General features: G+C 43.2%; 1 protein-coding gene across 2 annotated transcripts in view; it reads left to right on the forward strand.

Moving 5' to 3' along the window:
- LOC119572889 (transferrin-like) overlaps positions 1-16,497 on the forward strand; it is a 19,050-nt gene that overhangs the window by 992 nt on the left and 1,561 nt on the right. Inside the window, exons 2-27 of one of the 2 annotated variants that reach the window (XM_037919833.1) lie at positions 645-762; positions 1,932-2,022; positions 2,423-2,541; positions 4,230-4,396; positions 5,106-5,193; positions 5,806-5,960; positions 6,460-6,617; positions 6,836-6,969; positions 7,107-7,344; positions 7,551-7,717; positions 7,831-8,139; positions 8,244-8,374; positions 8,668-8,777; positions 9,182-9,327; positions 9,888-9,990; positions 10,424-10,545; positions 10,954-11,084; positions 11,453-11,597; positions 12,023-12,177; positions 13,378-13,517; positions 13,836-14,005; positions 14,230-14,470; positions 14,665-14,810; positions 15,056-15,208; positions 15,685-15,806; positions 16,164-16,307. In XM_037919833.1, the coding sequence (XP_037775761.1) occupies positions 657-762; positions 1,932-2,022; positions 2,423-2,541; positions 4,230-4,396; positions 5,106-5,193; positions 5,806-5,960; positions 6,460-6,617; positions 6,836-6,969; positions 7,107-7,344; positions 7,551-7,717; positions 7,831-8,139; positions 8,244-8,374; positions 8,668-8,777; positions 9,182-9,327; positions 9,888-9,990; positions 10,424-10,545; positions 10,954-11,084; positions 11,453-11,597; positions 12,023-12,177; positions 13,378-13,517; positions 13,836-14,005; positions 14,230-14,470; positions 14,665-14,810; positions 15,056-15,208; positions 15,685-15,806; positions 16,164-16,307 (3,891 nt within the window). In that variant the 5' untranslated portion in view covers positions 645-656. Of the gene's footprint in view, positions 1-644; positions 763-1,931; positions 2,023-2,422; positions 2,542-4,229; positions 4,397-5,105; positions 5,194-5,805; positions 5,961-6,459; positions 6,618-6,835; positions 6,970-7,106; positions 7,345-7,550; positions 7,718-7,830; positions 8,140-8,243; positions 8,375-8,667; positions 8,778-9,181; positions 9,328-9,887; positions 9,991-10,423; positions 10,546-10,953; positions 11,085-11,452; positions 11,598-12,022; positions 12,178-13,377; positions 13,518-13,835; positions 14,006-14,229; positions 14,471-14,664; positions 14,811-15,055; positions 15,209-15,684; positions 15,833-15,885; positions 15,902-16,163; positions 16,308-16,497 lie in introns of those variants that run through there. The other variant, XM_037919834.1, reaches the window with a different exon arrangement.

The raw sequence follows: 16,497 nt of genomic DNA on the forward strand, positions 1-16,497 counted from the left end.
ATACATACAAAGATACATACATATATACATATATAAATACATACGTAAGTGTATACATAGATGCATCCACACATACATACATACATGTATGTGTGTATTACCATGTATTAGCTTTTCAAGAATTATATATTTATGGGAGAATACACTATACGATTTGGAAATCATCGCCGTATGCATTTGATATTAATATGATAGTCTGCCAATATTTCTACTGTGAAGTTTTATTATGGTTGCACAGTCCCACCAAAGTCTTACATTAGGAATTTAGAAAGGTCTTTTTGTCTTAAATCCACAACCTCAGTTTTGTATAGTGAGGAATCGTAGTTTTTCATAGAAGTGAATGGGTCAGATAATGAGCAGTTAGTCCCATTTGTACCTACACACTCTCACACGAACACACACACACACACACACACACACACACACACACACACACACACACACACACACACATATATATACAAACACACACACACACACACACACACACACACACACACACACACACACACACACACACACACACACACACACACACACACACACACACACACACACAAACAGATCCTCCTCCCCCACACACACATTCACGTATATACTTTCAACCTCTTCTTTAAATTTCTACATTTTTTTTTCTCCTACAGGATTACCCCACCATGGCTGCTGCTGTGAGTCCCTGCCGAGGGCTGCTTCTCGCCATCCTCCTGGTTTCTGTGCTGACGTGCGGAACAGAAGCTAAATACAGCAGAGCAGCTACGTACGGTAAGAAGGAACACGCGGGTTGTCCAATGAGCAGGTAAAAAACAATAACAATTGAATAAATGAATGGATAAGTAAAAAGTAAGTAAATAAATAAACAAAATAATGAATAAATAAATAGATAAATAAATAAGATAATATAGAAATAAGAAAATAAATAAGAAAATGAATAAATAAGACAAAGGAAATGAAATAAGATTTATTTTTTTAATGATAAATACATAAAAAGTGAAAAATGCTTGTTCTTTGGGTTATCTGTATATTTTGATCATATGTGTTCAAGGGTATTTGTCAGATCGTAGCACACGTTCAGATCAAGAATAATGGTTTGTTTATTGGTGTATAGTGTTACATGTAATAAGTCTTTGGATTATTAAGTATGGAAATATAGGCAAAATTGGTCTTTATTTCATGCATGTAATGGCACCTACTTGTGAAATGTAGGAGACAATACTTCTTGATCTTTAGTCATTATTTCATAGGTGAATTCAAGGGATCATACTAAATGAATATACATTTCAATGGTTCATACCAAATAAGTGCATGTTGTGAAACATATACCACTTTGGTATATGTTTCAGGGATCATACCAATTGAATCAACATTTTCAAGGATCATACCAATTTGATATTTATGGTCAGTGTAAAACTCTGACTATATTTGGCGGACGGACCTTATGACACAGGAATGTTACTGGGGGTGATGCCCACGTTATCTTGAAATGCAATATGATAGAAGATGATAAAGACACATTGCCTGTAAAACATATTTGGACTAACCTTTGTGAATGAAGGATGAATGTATAATCATACATGATACATTTACTGCTGGTTAGGCATGAATGAGAATGAATATCTTTACAATACATAAAATACATCCCCTGTACTGTGAAGATACTCATTCTCATTCATGCTTTTTTTACATGTGACACAATGTACGCGATTCATATCTATCACCATAAAGTAGTGAGAAATTATATAAATATACCATCAATTTATCTTCTAATGATATAATATAAATATAAAATAAAGTACAAACACATCTCTATTTTAAAAAAATCAAAAGTAGAGTAACAAAAAGCATAGTACCAAAAGAAATTATCACTATTATAAAACATAGTTAACAAAAAAAGGGGGATTTTGAGACTGACCATTCCTTCCTTCCAAACTCAGCTGCCCGGATATGCGTGGGTCCTGACGTGTACTGCGATAGCCTGCACAGGACTTCGCTGGGAGTCCTGTCCTGCACACAGGCTAGGGACAGGTATGTGTCCTGTGCATGAGCGCGTATGTATGAATACCATATTACTTTGAGTGTGTTTGCATGTGTGTGTGTGTGTGTGTGTGTGTATGTGTGTGTGTGTGTGTGTGTGTGTGTGTGTGTGTGTGTGTGTGTGTGTGTGTGTGTGTGTGTGTGTGTGTGTGTGTATGTGTGTGAGTGTGTGTGTGTGTGTGTGTTTGTATGAGGGTTTCTATGTGTTTGTGTGTGTATGTATGTGTTTGTGTGTGCATGTATGTGTGTGTGCATGTATGCGTTTATCCGTATATGTATATGTGTGTACGTATGTATACTCACGCAGCAGATAATCATACCTATATTCAATAATTCATTCTCCGAATTTTCTTTTATATAATAATTTCCTCTTTTTTCCCCCACCCATTAGGCTGGACTGCCTGAAGAAGATGCGCGATGGAGAGGCAGAATTCGGCTACTTTGAGGCCGAGGACGTGAATCTGGCTGCCCTCTCCTTCGGCGGGAAATTCGAAGCCGTCGTCAAGCTTTGTGAGTTCAGGTTTTCTGACTTTCCTGGCCTTTTATTTTCTTGCTTTTTTCGTGTTTTGGTTTATTGGTTTATCTGGTAGTTTTTTCTGATTTGTGTGTGTGTGTGTGTTTTATTATTATTATTATTATTATTATTATTATTATTATTATTATTATTATTATTATTATTATTATTATTATTATTATTATTATTATTATTATTATTATTATTATTATTATTATTATTATTATTATTGTTATTATTATTATTATTTTGCGCTCGTTGTCATCCAGGTAAATATAAGATATAGTATTAAAGTAAAAACATATAAGTAATGCTTTTATTTTTCTATTTTTCTACATTTTGTTATTGTTTTGTTCTTGTACAGCAACTTACATATGTATTAGAACGTTTATTTTTAGGCATTATTGTATTTGCTCATAAAATTTCCTACTCTGGTTTAATGTTTCCAAAATGTTTCATATTCTTCGTGTTTTGTAAGTTACGTGAATTTTTAAATGTCTTTTCAGCTTTTTCTTTTTAGTATAGCATTATAATACTAAATATACATTGTTAATTTCATCTATATTCTTTTCTGCTTTTGTTGATTTTATTTTTTTTTTTTCATTCATTTTGTTGTTGTTGTTATTGTCATTCTCTCATCTCTACTTTTTTCTTATTTTGTTCTTTTTTTCCTTTTATTTTCGCATTTTCCCCAATTTTCGTTTATTTTTTTCTTGTCATTTCAACGTTTTTTTTTCTCTCTCTCTGTTTGTTTGTTTGTTTTTCTTTTATCTCCACTTTTTTCCATTTTTTTCATATATTCTTTCTATCTCTCTTCTCTATTTATTCCTATTCTATTTTCTTCTTTCTTCCTTCCTCTATTCTTTACATTTTTCCCTTTTTTCTTCTTCTTCTTCCCATTTCTTTCTTACATCTCTTTTCTTTTTCTTTTTTTTCTTCCTTTCTCCTTTCTAACTTTTCCCTTTTCTCTTTCTTTCTTTCTCTCTCCCATTCCTCATTTTACCTTATTTTGTTTCTCTCTTTCTTTATCTTATATCTCCTTTTACTCTATTTTAGTTTTTTTTTTCTTTCTTTCTTTCTTTCCTCTTTTCATCTTTACGTTTTCTTGTTTTCCTTTTCCTTTCTTCTTTCTTCATTATCTCGTCTCAGCTTTTTCTCATTTGGTTCATTATTTTCTTTTCATTTCTCTTAGCTTCCCTTTTTTTCATTTTTCGTTCATTCGTTTTCCTCCCTTTCTTTCTCTCATCTATATTTTTTTTCAATTTTGATGTATCCTTTATATATTTTTTTTTCTTCTTCTTATTTTGATAGATTTTTTTCTTTTTTTTTTTACTTATTGTTCTTCTCTTCTCTAACTGTTTCCTTTTACTTTTTTGTTTTTGTTTTTGCTTCTTCTTTTTTTTCTCTCTCTTCTCTCTCTCTCTCTCTCTCTCTCTCTCTCTCTCCCCCCTCCCCCTCTCTCTCCCTCCCTCCCTCCCTCCCTCCCTCCTCCCTCTCCCTCCCTCTCACCCACCCCCCTCTCCACCCTCCCCACCCTCTCCCTCTCTCCCTCCCACCCTCCCTCTCCCCCCTCCCCCCCTCTCCCTCCCCCTTCTCCCTCTCATTTACCACTTCCCCCTCTCCCTCCCTCTTCCTCCCTCCCTCCCTCTCCCTCTCATTCACCACCTCCCCCTCTCCCTGCCAGCTCTTCCCGAGAGCGAAGTCCGGCGGGTGTTCATGCTGGTTCACAACGCTTCGAACCCGAGCCCGAAGAGCCTTTGTCACCCGGGGTTCAATCTCCAGAGGTTCTTCCCCCCCGCCCTCCACCGCCCCCCCACCCCCTCCACCAAGGACATGTTGCTGGATGTTCAGGTATTTGTAAGAGGACGTTTGTTGTTGTTGTTGTTGTTGTTTTGTTATTATCATTATTATTATTATTATTGCTATTATTATCATCATCATCATTAGTATTATTATTATTATTATTATTATTATTATTATTATTATTATTATTATCATTATTATCATCATCATTATTAGTATCATCATCATAATTATTAGTATCATTATTGTTATTATTATTATCATCATCATCATCATCATCATCATCATCATCATCACCATCATCATCATCATCATCATCATCATCATCATCATAAATATTACCGTTTTTTTTTTTACGGAGAGATAGGTGTGTGTGTTTTTCTGGAAAGGGAAAATGGGGATTGTACTTGTGTATATGTATTCAAATTAGGATAAAACGAGTGAATATATAAATCTATAAATACCCACATCCTCCATCGAAAAAAAAAAACGCAAGATCCCCCCTACAATATATACAGAAACATCCACACAGTGTAAACATTAAAAATCACTCACCCACACAACATAACCATAACCAAAACCTATAAAACGTTCTAAAAAATAATAATAATAAATAAAGATTTAAAAAATAAACAAATACATTAATCCCCCCCCCCCATACATCCACACAACCAGAACCGGCGCCAGAATCGTCTGCAAATCCAAATACCCACGTCTAACACCCCCTCCCCCCTTGTTCATTATCCATCCCTAACAGAGTCACATCGAGATGCTGGCGAGAGAGTGGACGAGCGCCTGCATCCCCGGCAGATGGTCTCAGGATCCATTCACAGATCGCCAGCTCAGTGAGTTGATTTCCACGTGTTTTTTTTTCTTCTTCTTCTTTTCTTAGTCTTTAGTTTTTGTCTTGTTTCTCATTCATTTTTTTTTTATGCGATCCTTTCTCTGTCTGTCTGTCTGTCTCTCTCTCTCTCTCTCTTCTCTCTCTATCTATCTATCTATCCATCTATCTCTCTCTTTCTCGTTTTCTAGTTTTTTTCTCCTGTTTTTCTTTCTCTTGTTATCTTTTGATTTCTTTTATTCTTTTTCTTTCTTTTTTTTTCTTTTTCTTTTTCTCTCTCTCTCTCTCTCTCTCTCTCTCTCTCTCTCTCTCTCTCTCTCTCTCTCTCTCTCTCTCTCTCTCTCTCTCTCTATCTATCTATCTATCTATCTCCATCCTGTCCTCTCTCCCTCTTTCTTCCTCCTCTCCCTCTCCTCCCTCCCCCTTTTCCCTCTCACCCTCACTCCTTTTCCCCTAATCTCTCATGCATATCAATGATAACTAAAATACCAATACCCTAGATATTTAAAATATATATATATATATAATAATAAATAAATAAATAAATCATCCATTTGGTCTTCTTACCTCCCCGGCTTCAAACCCTCTCTATTCCTTTCCCACTTGCCTCGCGAAGAGTGGCGTCATAGTCACCTGTGCAGCGCGTGTCCCGGCCAGAACTGCGACGGGGCGGACGCCTACGCAGGCTCGGGCGCCCTCAGGTGCCTCTTCGATCGCACGGCGGACGCAGCCGTTGTCTCCGATGTCGATTTCCGCAGGCAGAGGGACGTGGTAAGGAGGAGCGCTGTGGAGGCTGAGAAGGAGAGACTGATCTGGGTGGATAGGAAGGAGGATAGGGATAGAGATCGAAGGAAAGGGTGGAAGGAAGGAAGGAAGGAAAGAGAGAGAGGGAGGGAGGGATGAGAGAGAGAAGGGGAGGGATGAGAGGGAGAAGGGGAGAGAGAGAGGGAAAGAGAGAGAGAGAGAGACAGAGAGAGAGAGAGAGAGGTGGGGGGGAGATGAATAGATAGATAGAATGATATAGATAGATAGAACTATATAGAGAGATAAGAGAGAGAGAGAGAAAGAAAGAATTAGAGAGAGAGAGAGAGAGAGAGAGAGAGAGAGACGGAAACAGAGAGAAAGAGAGAGAAGAAGTGAGGGAGGGAGGGAGAGATTGACAGACATAGATATGGTTCGTAAACTGTAAATGTTGAACTGAGCAAATAGAACGTACTTACATATGCATGAGCGTTTCCCTTCATGAAAGACACGCCCCCTCCCCCCGCAGAATCCCCAGGTCAGGGACCTATACCACTTCTGCCGCGTCGGGAACGGCAGCGTGCAGCCCCTCGGACCAGCCACCGCCGACGATAGGGAGCCGTGCGACTGGGGTCAGCGCCCCCCCTCGGTCCTGCTCACCCCTCCGTGCCGAAAGGATTCCTGCCAGTGAGTTTTGAGCTTGGGTTATATATCTATTTATTTGTTTATTTATTTAATATCTCGTTAGAGGTGAAAAGGAAGGAGAGATAGGTGTTCTCGGGCACGGACGATTTGGGATTTCATCTTGTTTTTCCTTTTCCTTGGTCGAAGTGAAGGGAAAGAGAGTTGCGCTTGGGGAAGGAAGAGCTAAAGCGTCATTTCGGATTTCCTTCTCTCCCTTTCAGAACCTTGCGAAACCAGTGGATCAGCGGGGTCATTGGCCATTCAGAGAGTGTGGCCCAGATCCTTGGCCTTCCTTCGTCTACCAAGTTCGAGGCCATGGAGACCGCGCTCTCACCCGCGAGGATGATTAAGAACGGTAATTTTGGCTGAGCCTTTATAAGCTGATATGGATATTCACAACTCCACATACAGGCCACTCTATAAATGACAAGTAAGCCACTGCGTCCACAAACGAGAAATTAACGCCCCTTCCCCCTCCCTTCCCTCCCGCAGCCGGCTACAAGCTAGACCACAGCCTGATCAAGAACCCCGTCCGCTTCTGCGTGACGAACGAAGCCGAGTTAGCCAAGTGCCGCGACCTGCAGATGGCGGCGCAGGCGTACGGCATCGGTGCCAACGTCGGTGTCGATTGCGTCCTGGACACCAACGACTCGCACTGCTACCCGGACATCTACCTCGGAAGGGCTGACGTCATCGCTCTGGACGGGGGAGATGTCTACCAAGTCAGGCAGTAAGTCTCAACGTCGTGAGTGTGAGTGTGTGTGTGTGTGTGTGTGTGTGTGTGTGTGTGTGTGTGTGTGTGTGTGTGTGTGTGTGTGTGCGTGCGTGCGTGTGTGTGTGTGTGTGTGTGTGTGTGTGTGTGTTATTTGCGTGTGTCTTACCTGTCTGGCTGTCGGTCATCGCTTGCTTTGCTAATACAATGCCTGGTCCCCACAGAGATTATGGCTTCGACCGCCTTCTGAGTGAGGTCTACAACAGCACTTCGGGCAGGACGACGTCGTCATACTACGCCGTGGCCGTGGTGAGAGCAGAATCCAACATCACTTATTTCTCTCAACTCAGAGGACGGAAGTCTTGCCACACAGGCATCGGGAAGACTTCAGGTGAGAAATGACATCATAAAGCGGTCTGCGATTCCTAAGCGTTTAATCTGTGCGACATCGAAAGGCATATACCCCATGACCTGCTTCCCACACTCCCTTTGTCACCGTCCCAGGCTGGAAGATGCCCGTGGCCATGCTTCTGAAGGAGCGGCTGATCGACCCCCGCCACTGCAACTACATCAACGCCGTCGCCGAGTTCTTCACGGGAGGCTCCTGCGCGCCCGGAGCCAAATCCAGCAAGTACAACCCCAATGGCAACTACGTGGAGTCGCTCTGCCGCCTCTGCAGGGGAGGCACGGACACCCACTGCGTCAGGGGGACCAGCGAGCCCTTCTACTCATACTCGGGGGCCTTCAGGTGCCTGGTTCAGGGCGGAGGGGACGTCGCCTTCGTCAAGCACACGACCGTCCCAGACCACACAGGTGAGCCGGATTTCACAACGCAGGATTCAGTTGCGTTGCAGACTATGTATCTGCCAAGTTTCTTCCCTAGAATTTACTAATAAATAACGTATTTTTCTTTCCAGATGGACACAGCACTGCCTCATGGACGGTGGGCCTTCGTTCAGACCAGTTCAAGCTCCTGTGCTCGACCGGAGACCGAGCGGCTGTGACCGAATATAAGACCTGCAACCTGGCCATGGTTCCCGCACACGAGGTCTGATCTCTCTTCTCTAATTACGTTTTTTTTTGTTTCTTTTTTTGTGAAGGCCAGAACATTTGTATTTGACGAAATTTCTTTCATTCAAATGAGTTCTTCCGGAATATTGTTCCATACATTAATTCTGATGTGTGTATAATGAAGAGAAAAATAACACACACACACACACACACACACACACACACACACACACACACACACGCACACACACACTCACAAAACAGAGACAGACGGACAAAGAGAGAGAGAGAGAGAGACTAACACATAAACACCGCGACTCTCCCTCACAGGTCGTCGTGTCCGGCCGAATGCGCGAGCCGAGAAAAGCTCAAGTGCGAGATGTCCTCCTTGGCGTCTCCGAGGCCTTCGGCAGCGCCGCCCCCGGGAGCAAGACCTTCAGGTACACTTTTTTATTTCCGACGAAGATGCTCATAACGTAGTATTTCAGTGAAAGGACGTCAATAAGAGCATTGTTGATTATCTTTTGGTTATTATGAACGTCGTATCTCCCCCATGTTTAATGATGCGTTTGATGAGTAAAATAGTCAGGGACAAAAAAAAAGCACGAATAATTAGTCTGTATTTATCTGGTACAAATTATTTTTCATAAACGAGGAAACCAATCGAGGGCAAATGTGATTTTATTTCACATAATGATATCACCATAACCATTAGTATTTTCATTGTTATTATTACCATTATAATTACTTTCATCATCATTATTAACTTAACAATACCAGTCACAATCTGTATTGACGCCATTCATTTACTTATTTATTTATTTATTTATTTATTTTGCACTAGTCTCTTCGGGAAGTACCAGGGTAAGCCTGACCTACTCTTCAAGGATTCGGCTGTAGGTTTAAAGGCGCTGACTGAGGACACGACGGAGGAAAGGAGGAACAAGGAGGATTATTTTAAAAAGCTCGATGAATTGCATTCTTGCGAAAGTAGGTGGTCGTCTGTTTTCTTTTTTTTTTCGTTCCTGCTTTCTCTCTCTCTCTCTCTCTCTCTCTCTCTCTCTCTCTCTCTCTCTCTCTCTCTCTCTCTCTCTCTCTCTCTCTCTCTTTATCTATCTATCTATCTATCTATCTCTCCCCTTTCTCCATCTCTGTTTCTCTTCTTCTTCTTTTCCTCATATCTGTCTATCTTCCTTTCTTCAGCTTTCTCTCCTCCTCTTCATATCTCTCTCGGTCTCTCTTCCTTTCTACCTCTCTTCTACTCTACTTCTCTTCTTCCCATCCTCTCTTTCTATCCCTCTCCATCCCATTCCCTCCCTTTCTCCCTCCTCCTCAGTCATCATATCCTTATAACAATAGTGATGGTATTAGTAATAACGATAATAATAGTAATGATAATGATATTATGGATAAAGCCAAGACTGATAATAATAATAATAATAATAATAATGAAGATGATAATAATAATAATCATATTAATAATAAGTATTATTATTATTATGATGATGGTTAAAACAACAATAACAACAGCAATTTCCTCAACCTCACAGTCCGCGTGTGTGCCTTGGAGGATGAGATGGAGGACTGTGAAGCTATGGTCGCTGACATGTGGGCAGAGGGGTATCGCTTCGTCTGCGCCAGTGCGAGGGACAGGTACGTAGCTGTGGCGCAGAGGCGGTACAGTAGCCCGGTAAGGTGTATGAATGTGGTTGCGTTGTAGTAAGAGGGTGTGGTAACGTAGGGTAATGTGGGAGTGAGATATTGTGGTAGTGTCACGTTGTCGTGATGAGGAAGGTTTGGGCGAGATACCGAGGTAGGAGTTCGGTTTATGACGATTTATAGTTAGGATGTTTTGTTGCGTTACTAACGAGAGAGAGAGAGAGAGAGAGAGAGAAAGAGAGAGAGAGAGAGAGAGAGAGAGAGAGAGAGAGACAGACAGACAGACAGACAGACAGACAGAAAGACACAGAATCAAATCCCGATAGACAGTGACGGAGACAGAAAGTGAAGAGAGAGAGAGAGAGAGAGAGAGAGAGAGAGAGAGAGAGAGAGAGAGAAGGTACTCAGGCCGCCCCTCCGCCCACAGACTGGACTGCATGAGGCGGGTGAAGCTTGGCCAGGTGGACATGTCCCCTCTCACCGGGCGCTACCTCGGGCTCGAAAACTTCCGGGTGTTCGCCGTCATGAGGGACCCGGCCTTCGCTGCAGGTTGGTGAGGCGTTCTGATGGTAATGAGGGCGAGGCGGTGCTGGTGGTGGTGGTGAAAGTGGGCGTTGGTGATGGTGGTGGTGAAGATGGTGATTGTTTTTGTAATGATAATGATAACAGCAATATTAATGATAGAAAATTATAATTATAATGATAAGAATATGACCTTTTCTTTCATTGTTATTGTTATTTTTATCATCACCATCACCACCATCATCATCACCATCATGTTATGAACATTATGAGCATCAAAAATCCCAAAGAACAACAAGCGACCCCTCCCCCCTCCCTCCCACCCCTCAAAGAAAAAAAGACAACAACAGCAATAAAATCAACAATAATAACAAACACTCAAATACAAATATAAATAAAGCAATAAATAAGCTCGTTTTCCCCCCGAAACCCCAGACGAGTTCCGCTACAAGGCAGTGGCTGTGGTGAGACGGTCGCGCGTGGCCAAGATATCCGACCTGAGGGGCACTAAGTCTTGTCATACAGGATACGGCAGGACGACAGGATGGAGGATTCCCGTGGCGCTGGTGAGGGAATGTTTGAAGGAATAAGGAATAAGGGGAAGGATAGGTTTGGATGGTTGTAGCTTGGGGTTTAAATGCTCTGTTTCATTAGAGTTGGTGAGGGCGTGTCGATGGTTTTTTTCTTTTCTTTTAAGGGGGAAAGTCTCAGGTGGTTTATCTTCTTTGTATAAAGGGATAATGAAAAATGATGATAATTTATTTTATATCTGTATTACTTTTATATATATAACAATAAAAATGTCTTTTATTTTCTCATATAGCCTTCCGATTCAGATATAGGAGACCGCGTTTTGTTACTTCACTGAACACAGTCACTCACGCTTTGTAAACCTTCCTCACGCCCGCCCGCCCGCCTTTCTTTCCTTTTTCAGCTGAAGCGCGAGGGCGTGATCTCCCCCCCCTGTGACCCCCACCAGTCCGCCCTTGAGCACGAGATCGCCAGCGTGGCCTCGACCTTCAACCGAGCCTGCGTCCCCGGCGACTGGGCCACGTCGGAGAGCTTCGACAGAGCGCTCAGTGAGTCGCCTCTGCGTGTGTTGTGTGTGTGTGTGTGTGTGTGTGTATGTGTGTGTGTGTGTTTTCTTCTCTCTTCTTTGTCTTTGTCTTCTTTTTCTTTTCTTTTTTCTTCTTATTATTATTATTATTCTCTCTGCTCTCTTCTTCTTCTTCGTCTTTTTCTTTTTCTTCTCTCTTCTTTTTTCTTTTGTCTTTTTCTTCTTCTTGCTTAAAAAAAAAAAAAAAATCACGCCATTTCCATCCCCCTCCCCCCCCCAAAAAAAAAAGCTGACGCTCCTCTCCCTCCCCCCCCCAAGGAAAAAAACTCACGCCCTCTCCCTTCCCCCCCCCCAAAAAAAAAAAAAAAAAATCACGCCCTCTCCCTTCCCCCCCCCGCCAAAAAAAAAAAAAAAACTGACGCCCGCTCCCTCCCCCCCCCCTTCCAGAGAACAAATACCCGTCCATGTGCTCCATGTGCAAGAGCAAAAGATGCGACAAGAGCGACGAGTACTCGGGCTACACGGGGGCCCTGCGCTGCCTGACGGAGGGGGGCGGCGACGTGGCCTTCTCCAAGCTGTCCGTCGTCAAAGAGTACTTCCAGGTGGGTTTGGGGGCTTCCAGGTGGGTTTGGGGGCTTCCAGGTGGGTTTGGGGGCTTCCAGGTGGGTTGGGGCTTCCAGGTGGGTTTGGGGCTTCCAGGTGGGTTGGGGGCTTCCAGGTGGGTTTGGGGGCTTCCAGGTGGGTTTGGGGGCTTCCAGGTGGGTTTGGGGGCTTCCAGGTGGGTTTGGGGGCTTCCAGGTGGGTTTGGGGGCTTCCAGGGGTGGGTTTGGTTGGGGGCTTCCAGGTTGTTTTGGGGCTTCCAGGTGGGTTTGGGGGCTTCCAGGTGGGTTTGGGGGCTTCCAGGTGGGTTTCGGGGCTTCCAGGTGGGTTTGGGGGCTTCCAGGTGGGTTTTGGGGGCTTCCAGGTGGGTTTGGGGGCTTCCAGGTGGGTTTGGGGGCTTCCAGGTGGGTTTTGGGGGCTTCCAGGTGGGTTTTGGGCTTCCAGGTGGGTTTTGGGCTTCCAGGTGGGTTTGGGGGCTTCCAGGTGGGTTTGGGGGCTTCCAGGTGGGTTTGGGGGCTTCCAGGTGGTCAAAGACTACTTCCAGGTGGGTTTTGAGGGATTATCTATTATTTAATATTATTATAATTTATCATTATTGTTATTATTATTATTATTATTATGATTTGTTGTTGTAGCAGGAGCAGTTTTCTTCATCTGGTTAACTTTTTTATTTTTTACTTTGATTCTATATTTGTTTTCTTCGTCCTCTTCTGCCATTCTGCTTCCCTGTTCCCTCCCCCTCTTCCTTTCCTTCTCACATCTTCCTCTCTGCACCCTCTTCCTCTTCCCTTTCTCTCTCTCTCTCTCTCTTTCTCTTTCTCTTTCTCTTTCTCTTTCTCTTTCTCTTCTCTCTCTCTCTCTCTCTCTCTCTCTCTCTCTCTCTCTCATTCTATCTATCTATTTATCTATCTATCTCTTCTTATCCCACCCTCCCTCCCTCCCCCTCTTCCTCTCCCTCTTCCTCTCCCTCTCCCTGTGCTTCTCCCTCTCCCTCTCCCCCTCTCCTTCTTTCCCTCTCTCCTCCCTTCCTTCCCCCCTCCCCCCTCTCCCTTTCCCTTCCTCCCTCCTCTCCTTTTCTCCCTCTTTCCCTCTTCTTTTCCTCTCCCTCCCTCTCCTTTCCTCCCCCTCTTCCCCTCCCTGATCACCACACGCATCCGAATCACCTAACGACCCCTTTTTTCCCCCTTGCTTCCAATCCAAAGAACACTCGCGGATTTGACTCTGAGGCCTACGGTTTGCTCTGCCGGGACGATAGAGTGGTGCCCATCTTCTCGCCGGAGGCTGAGGAGTGCTACTGGGCTGCTCGACCCTGGGATGCCTACGTCACTTCGGTGGATGCCAGGTGAGTGGAAGGGACGGGTGGAAGGAGGAGGAGCCAGTGAGTGCGTGCGAGGTATGGTGAGGGTGGAGGGGAGAGAGAGAGGGGGGGGGAGGGAGGAAGAGGGAGTGGAGGAGGTTAGCAGAACAATGGAGAGATTGTCGGGATGAGTCTGCGAGGAAGAGGGAAGAGAGAGAGAGAGAGAGAGAGAGAGAGAGAGAGAGAGAGAGAGAGAGAGAGAGAGAGAGAGAGAGAGAGAGAGAGAGAGAGAGAGAGAGAGAGAGAGAGAGAGAGAGAGAGAGAGAGAGAAACAGTCACTCAAACCCTGCCTTTTCCCACCAGCGACTCCAAGGCCCAGAAGCTGTTCTCGGCACTGACGCAGGCGAGGCTGAAGGGTGAGGAGAACCTGAAGGCTCGCAAGTGGTACTCCAGCACCCTCGGAATCAAGCAGAGCCTTCAGGACATCTTCCCCATCCTGGTGAACGTCACCACTCAGGAATTCTACGGCAAGAGTGAGTTGCTCCTGAGGATATCATTTATGTTTGTCTTCTTCTTCTATTCGGCAATATATATTCATTTGCTCATACTAAGATATATGTACAACACACATGCACGGGTGACAGACAACAAGAATGATTTCTTATGAAGAAGACCCTCTTTTCATGTTACTGAAACTCTTCTGGTGCCTTTCCCATGCACTTACGAAGCCTAACGCTCTGCCATCACGGCCCAACAGCACAGATGAACATCGTGGAAGCGGAGGAGATGTGCCCTGAGAAACCCGTGAGATTCTGCGCGATACAGGCGGACGAGCTGAGCAAATGCACAGACTTGGAAGCGGTTCTCAAGCTGCGCGGCGTCTCCCCTCCCTTGCAATGCGTCATGGGCACCACCCTCAATGACTGCCTCAACCTCATCACGCGCAACAAGGCAGATCTCATGACACTCACCGACAAGCAGAGATTCAACACGCATCAGTGTGTAACTTTACACTTTCTTCATTTGATTATACATTTGATATATATTGCTGTTGGCCTAGGATCATTATGTGCATTTATCATAAAGAACATACTTGTGTTTCATCTTCTCTTGGGTCATAAAAGTTTAGAAATAACGAATACATGTTACCCTTTGGATTATTGCTTTTCTAAACTTTACCTTTCTTCCTCAGAGCATACAACCTAGTGAGCCTTTTGTCTGAGAACTACGGCCAAGCTAAAGACAGTCTATACTACCTGTTGGCTGTTGTTTCAAAGTCATCTGGAATAAATTCAACCAGCGATTTGGCTGGTAAAACGTCGTGTCAGAAATCGAGAAGTAAGTTGAAGGGAAATTTATTTTTATTTTTATTTTCTATACAGTAATGGGATACAATGTTTTCAATAATAATCAACAGGCACGTATTTTATCTGAAGTCCAACAACAAATGCATTTAGTGGAACTGGACCTGTATGTAAATGAATTGAGAAAAAATAAATATCCACATGCCAAAACCGATAAGATACTCAAAGGCAAGATATAATTACGAAATCATCCTAAACACAAAATTGTTCTCAACGCAGACGGCACAACAGCTGATCAAATTGATGCCGAACTTAAGGAATGTCTCAGTGGCTCGAGCGAATTCTTCGGAAGCTTCAGAGATGCGTTCGTGTGTCTTAGTTTAGGACATAAGGACGTGGCCTTTGTTAAATACCCTGCAACTGAGCCAACAGGTAAATGAATCTTCCTTGCATGTATTAATTTTATCAGAATATCAAGCTTTGTTATTTTTGTTTAAATTATTTTGTTATTATCGTTATCTTCACTATTATTATTATCATTGCTGCTATTATTGCTATCATTGCCGCTGGTGCTGATCACTTTGACCTTTTTTGAGTTTCCTCTTTGCTGATCTCTGCCACCTCCTCTTTGTGCCTCCCCCTCTTCTTTGTTTCGTCTCCTCTTCCTCTTCCTCACAGCTTCCCCTCTTCCCCACAACCTCTTCCTCCATTTTCCACTCTTTATCTCCTTGCATTTTCCATATACTCTTCCTTGTATCTTTTCCTTCCTCTTCCTCATAACTTCCCTTCTCCTTTTCCTCTTCCTTGCATCTTTTATTCTTCCCTTCTTCACCTTCCCCACATCCAGTACCATGACCCTCCTACCAGTGCAATCCACACCCTCCCTACATGATATGTTTTCTCTCCAGACACAGAACAATTCGATAACTTAAACAGCGATGACTATCAGCTGTTGTGTCCTGATGGTGTTGCTCCTGTCCATGAAGATCACCTCAAGGAGTGTAATCTTGGACGGATTCCTGCTAACGTGGTGAGTAATGGGCCGTGTGATGAGTGATTAGTCGGTTGGATGTGCGGTGCGGTCTAGTGGGTCATTAGGACATGGGAACATTAGTCGGTTGGATGTGCGGTGCGGTCTAGTGGGTCATTAGGACATGGGAACAGTGTATGAGGAGTGATGGTGAGTCATTCTAAAGAGTGAGAGACCAGGAGTGCAATGATGAGTCTGTTAGGTGAGTAAACAGGAGTGTGATGAGTGATGAAGAGTCTGTTCAGTAAATAACCAGGAGTGTGATGAGTGATGATGAGTCTGTTTGCTGAGTGACCAGTTGTGTGAAATGATAATGAAAGTCCTATTTCCTCACTTCATGAAATTTCTTTTCTGCAGATTGTGACACGGCAGACGGAGACAGGAGCTAGCAAAGAGAACATGAGACACCTGATGCTGACTGCTGCTCAAAACTTCGGAAAGTCTGATTCCTTCTTTAGACTTTTCTATGAATATTTCTCATCAAAGGATCTTCTTTTCAAGGTAAGTTTTCAGTTACTGATTTTTAGTGTAATTTTTGTATTTTGCTTATATATTTTTTTTCAGATTAAGATATTTCCTTTCACCTCCGACTCTAAATGAATTTATCATAAAACACTTAAACATTTCTGCATTCAGTAATACCTTCTTTTGGTGACAATATTTTATTTCAACCATGACTCTGAGGGGATTT

The sequence above is a fragment of the Penaeus monodon genome, chromosome 5 (genome assembly GCF_015228065.2).
Source record: "Penaeus monodon isolate SGIC_2016 chromosome 5, NSTDA_Pmon_1, whole genome shotgun sequence".
Taxonomy (NCBI): domain Eukaryota; kingdom Metazoa; phylum Arthropoda; class Malacostraca; order Decapoda; family Penaeidae; genus Penaeus; species Penaeus monodon.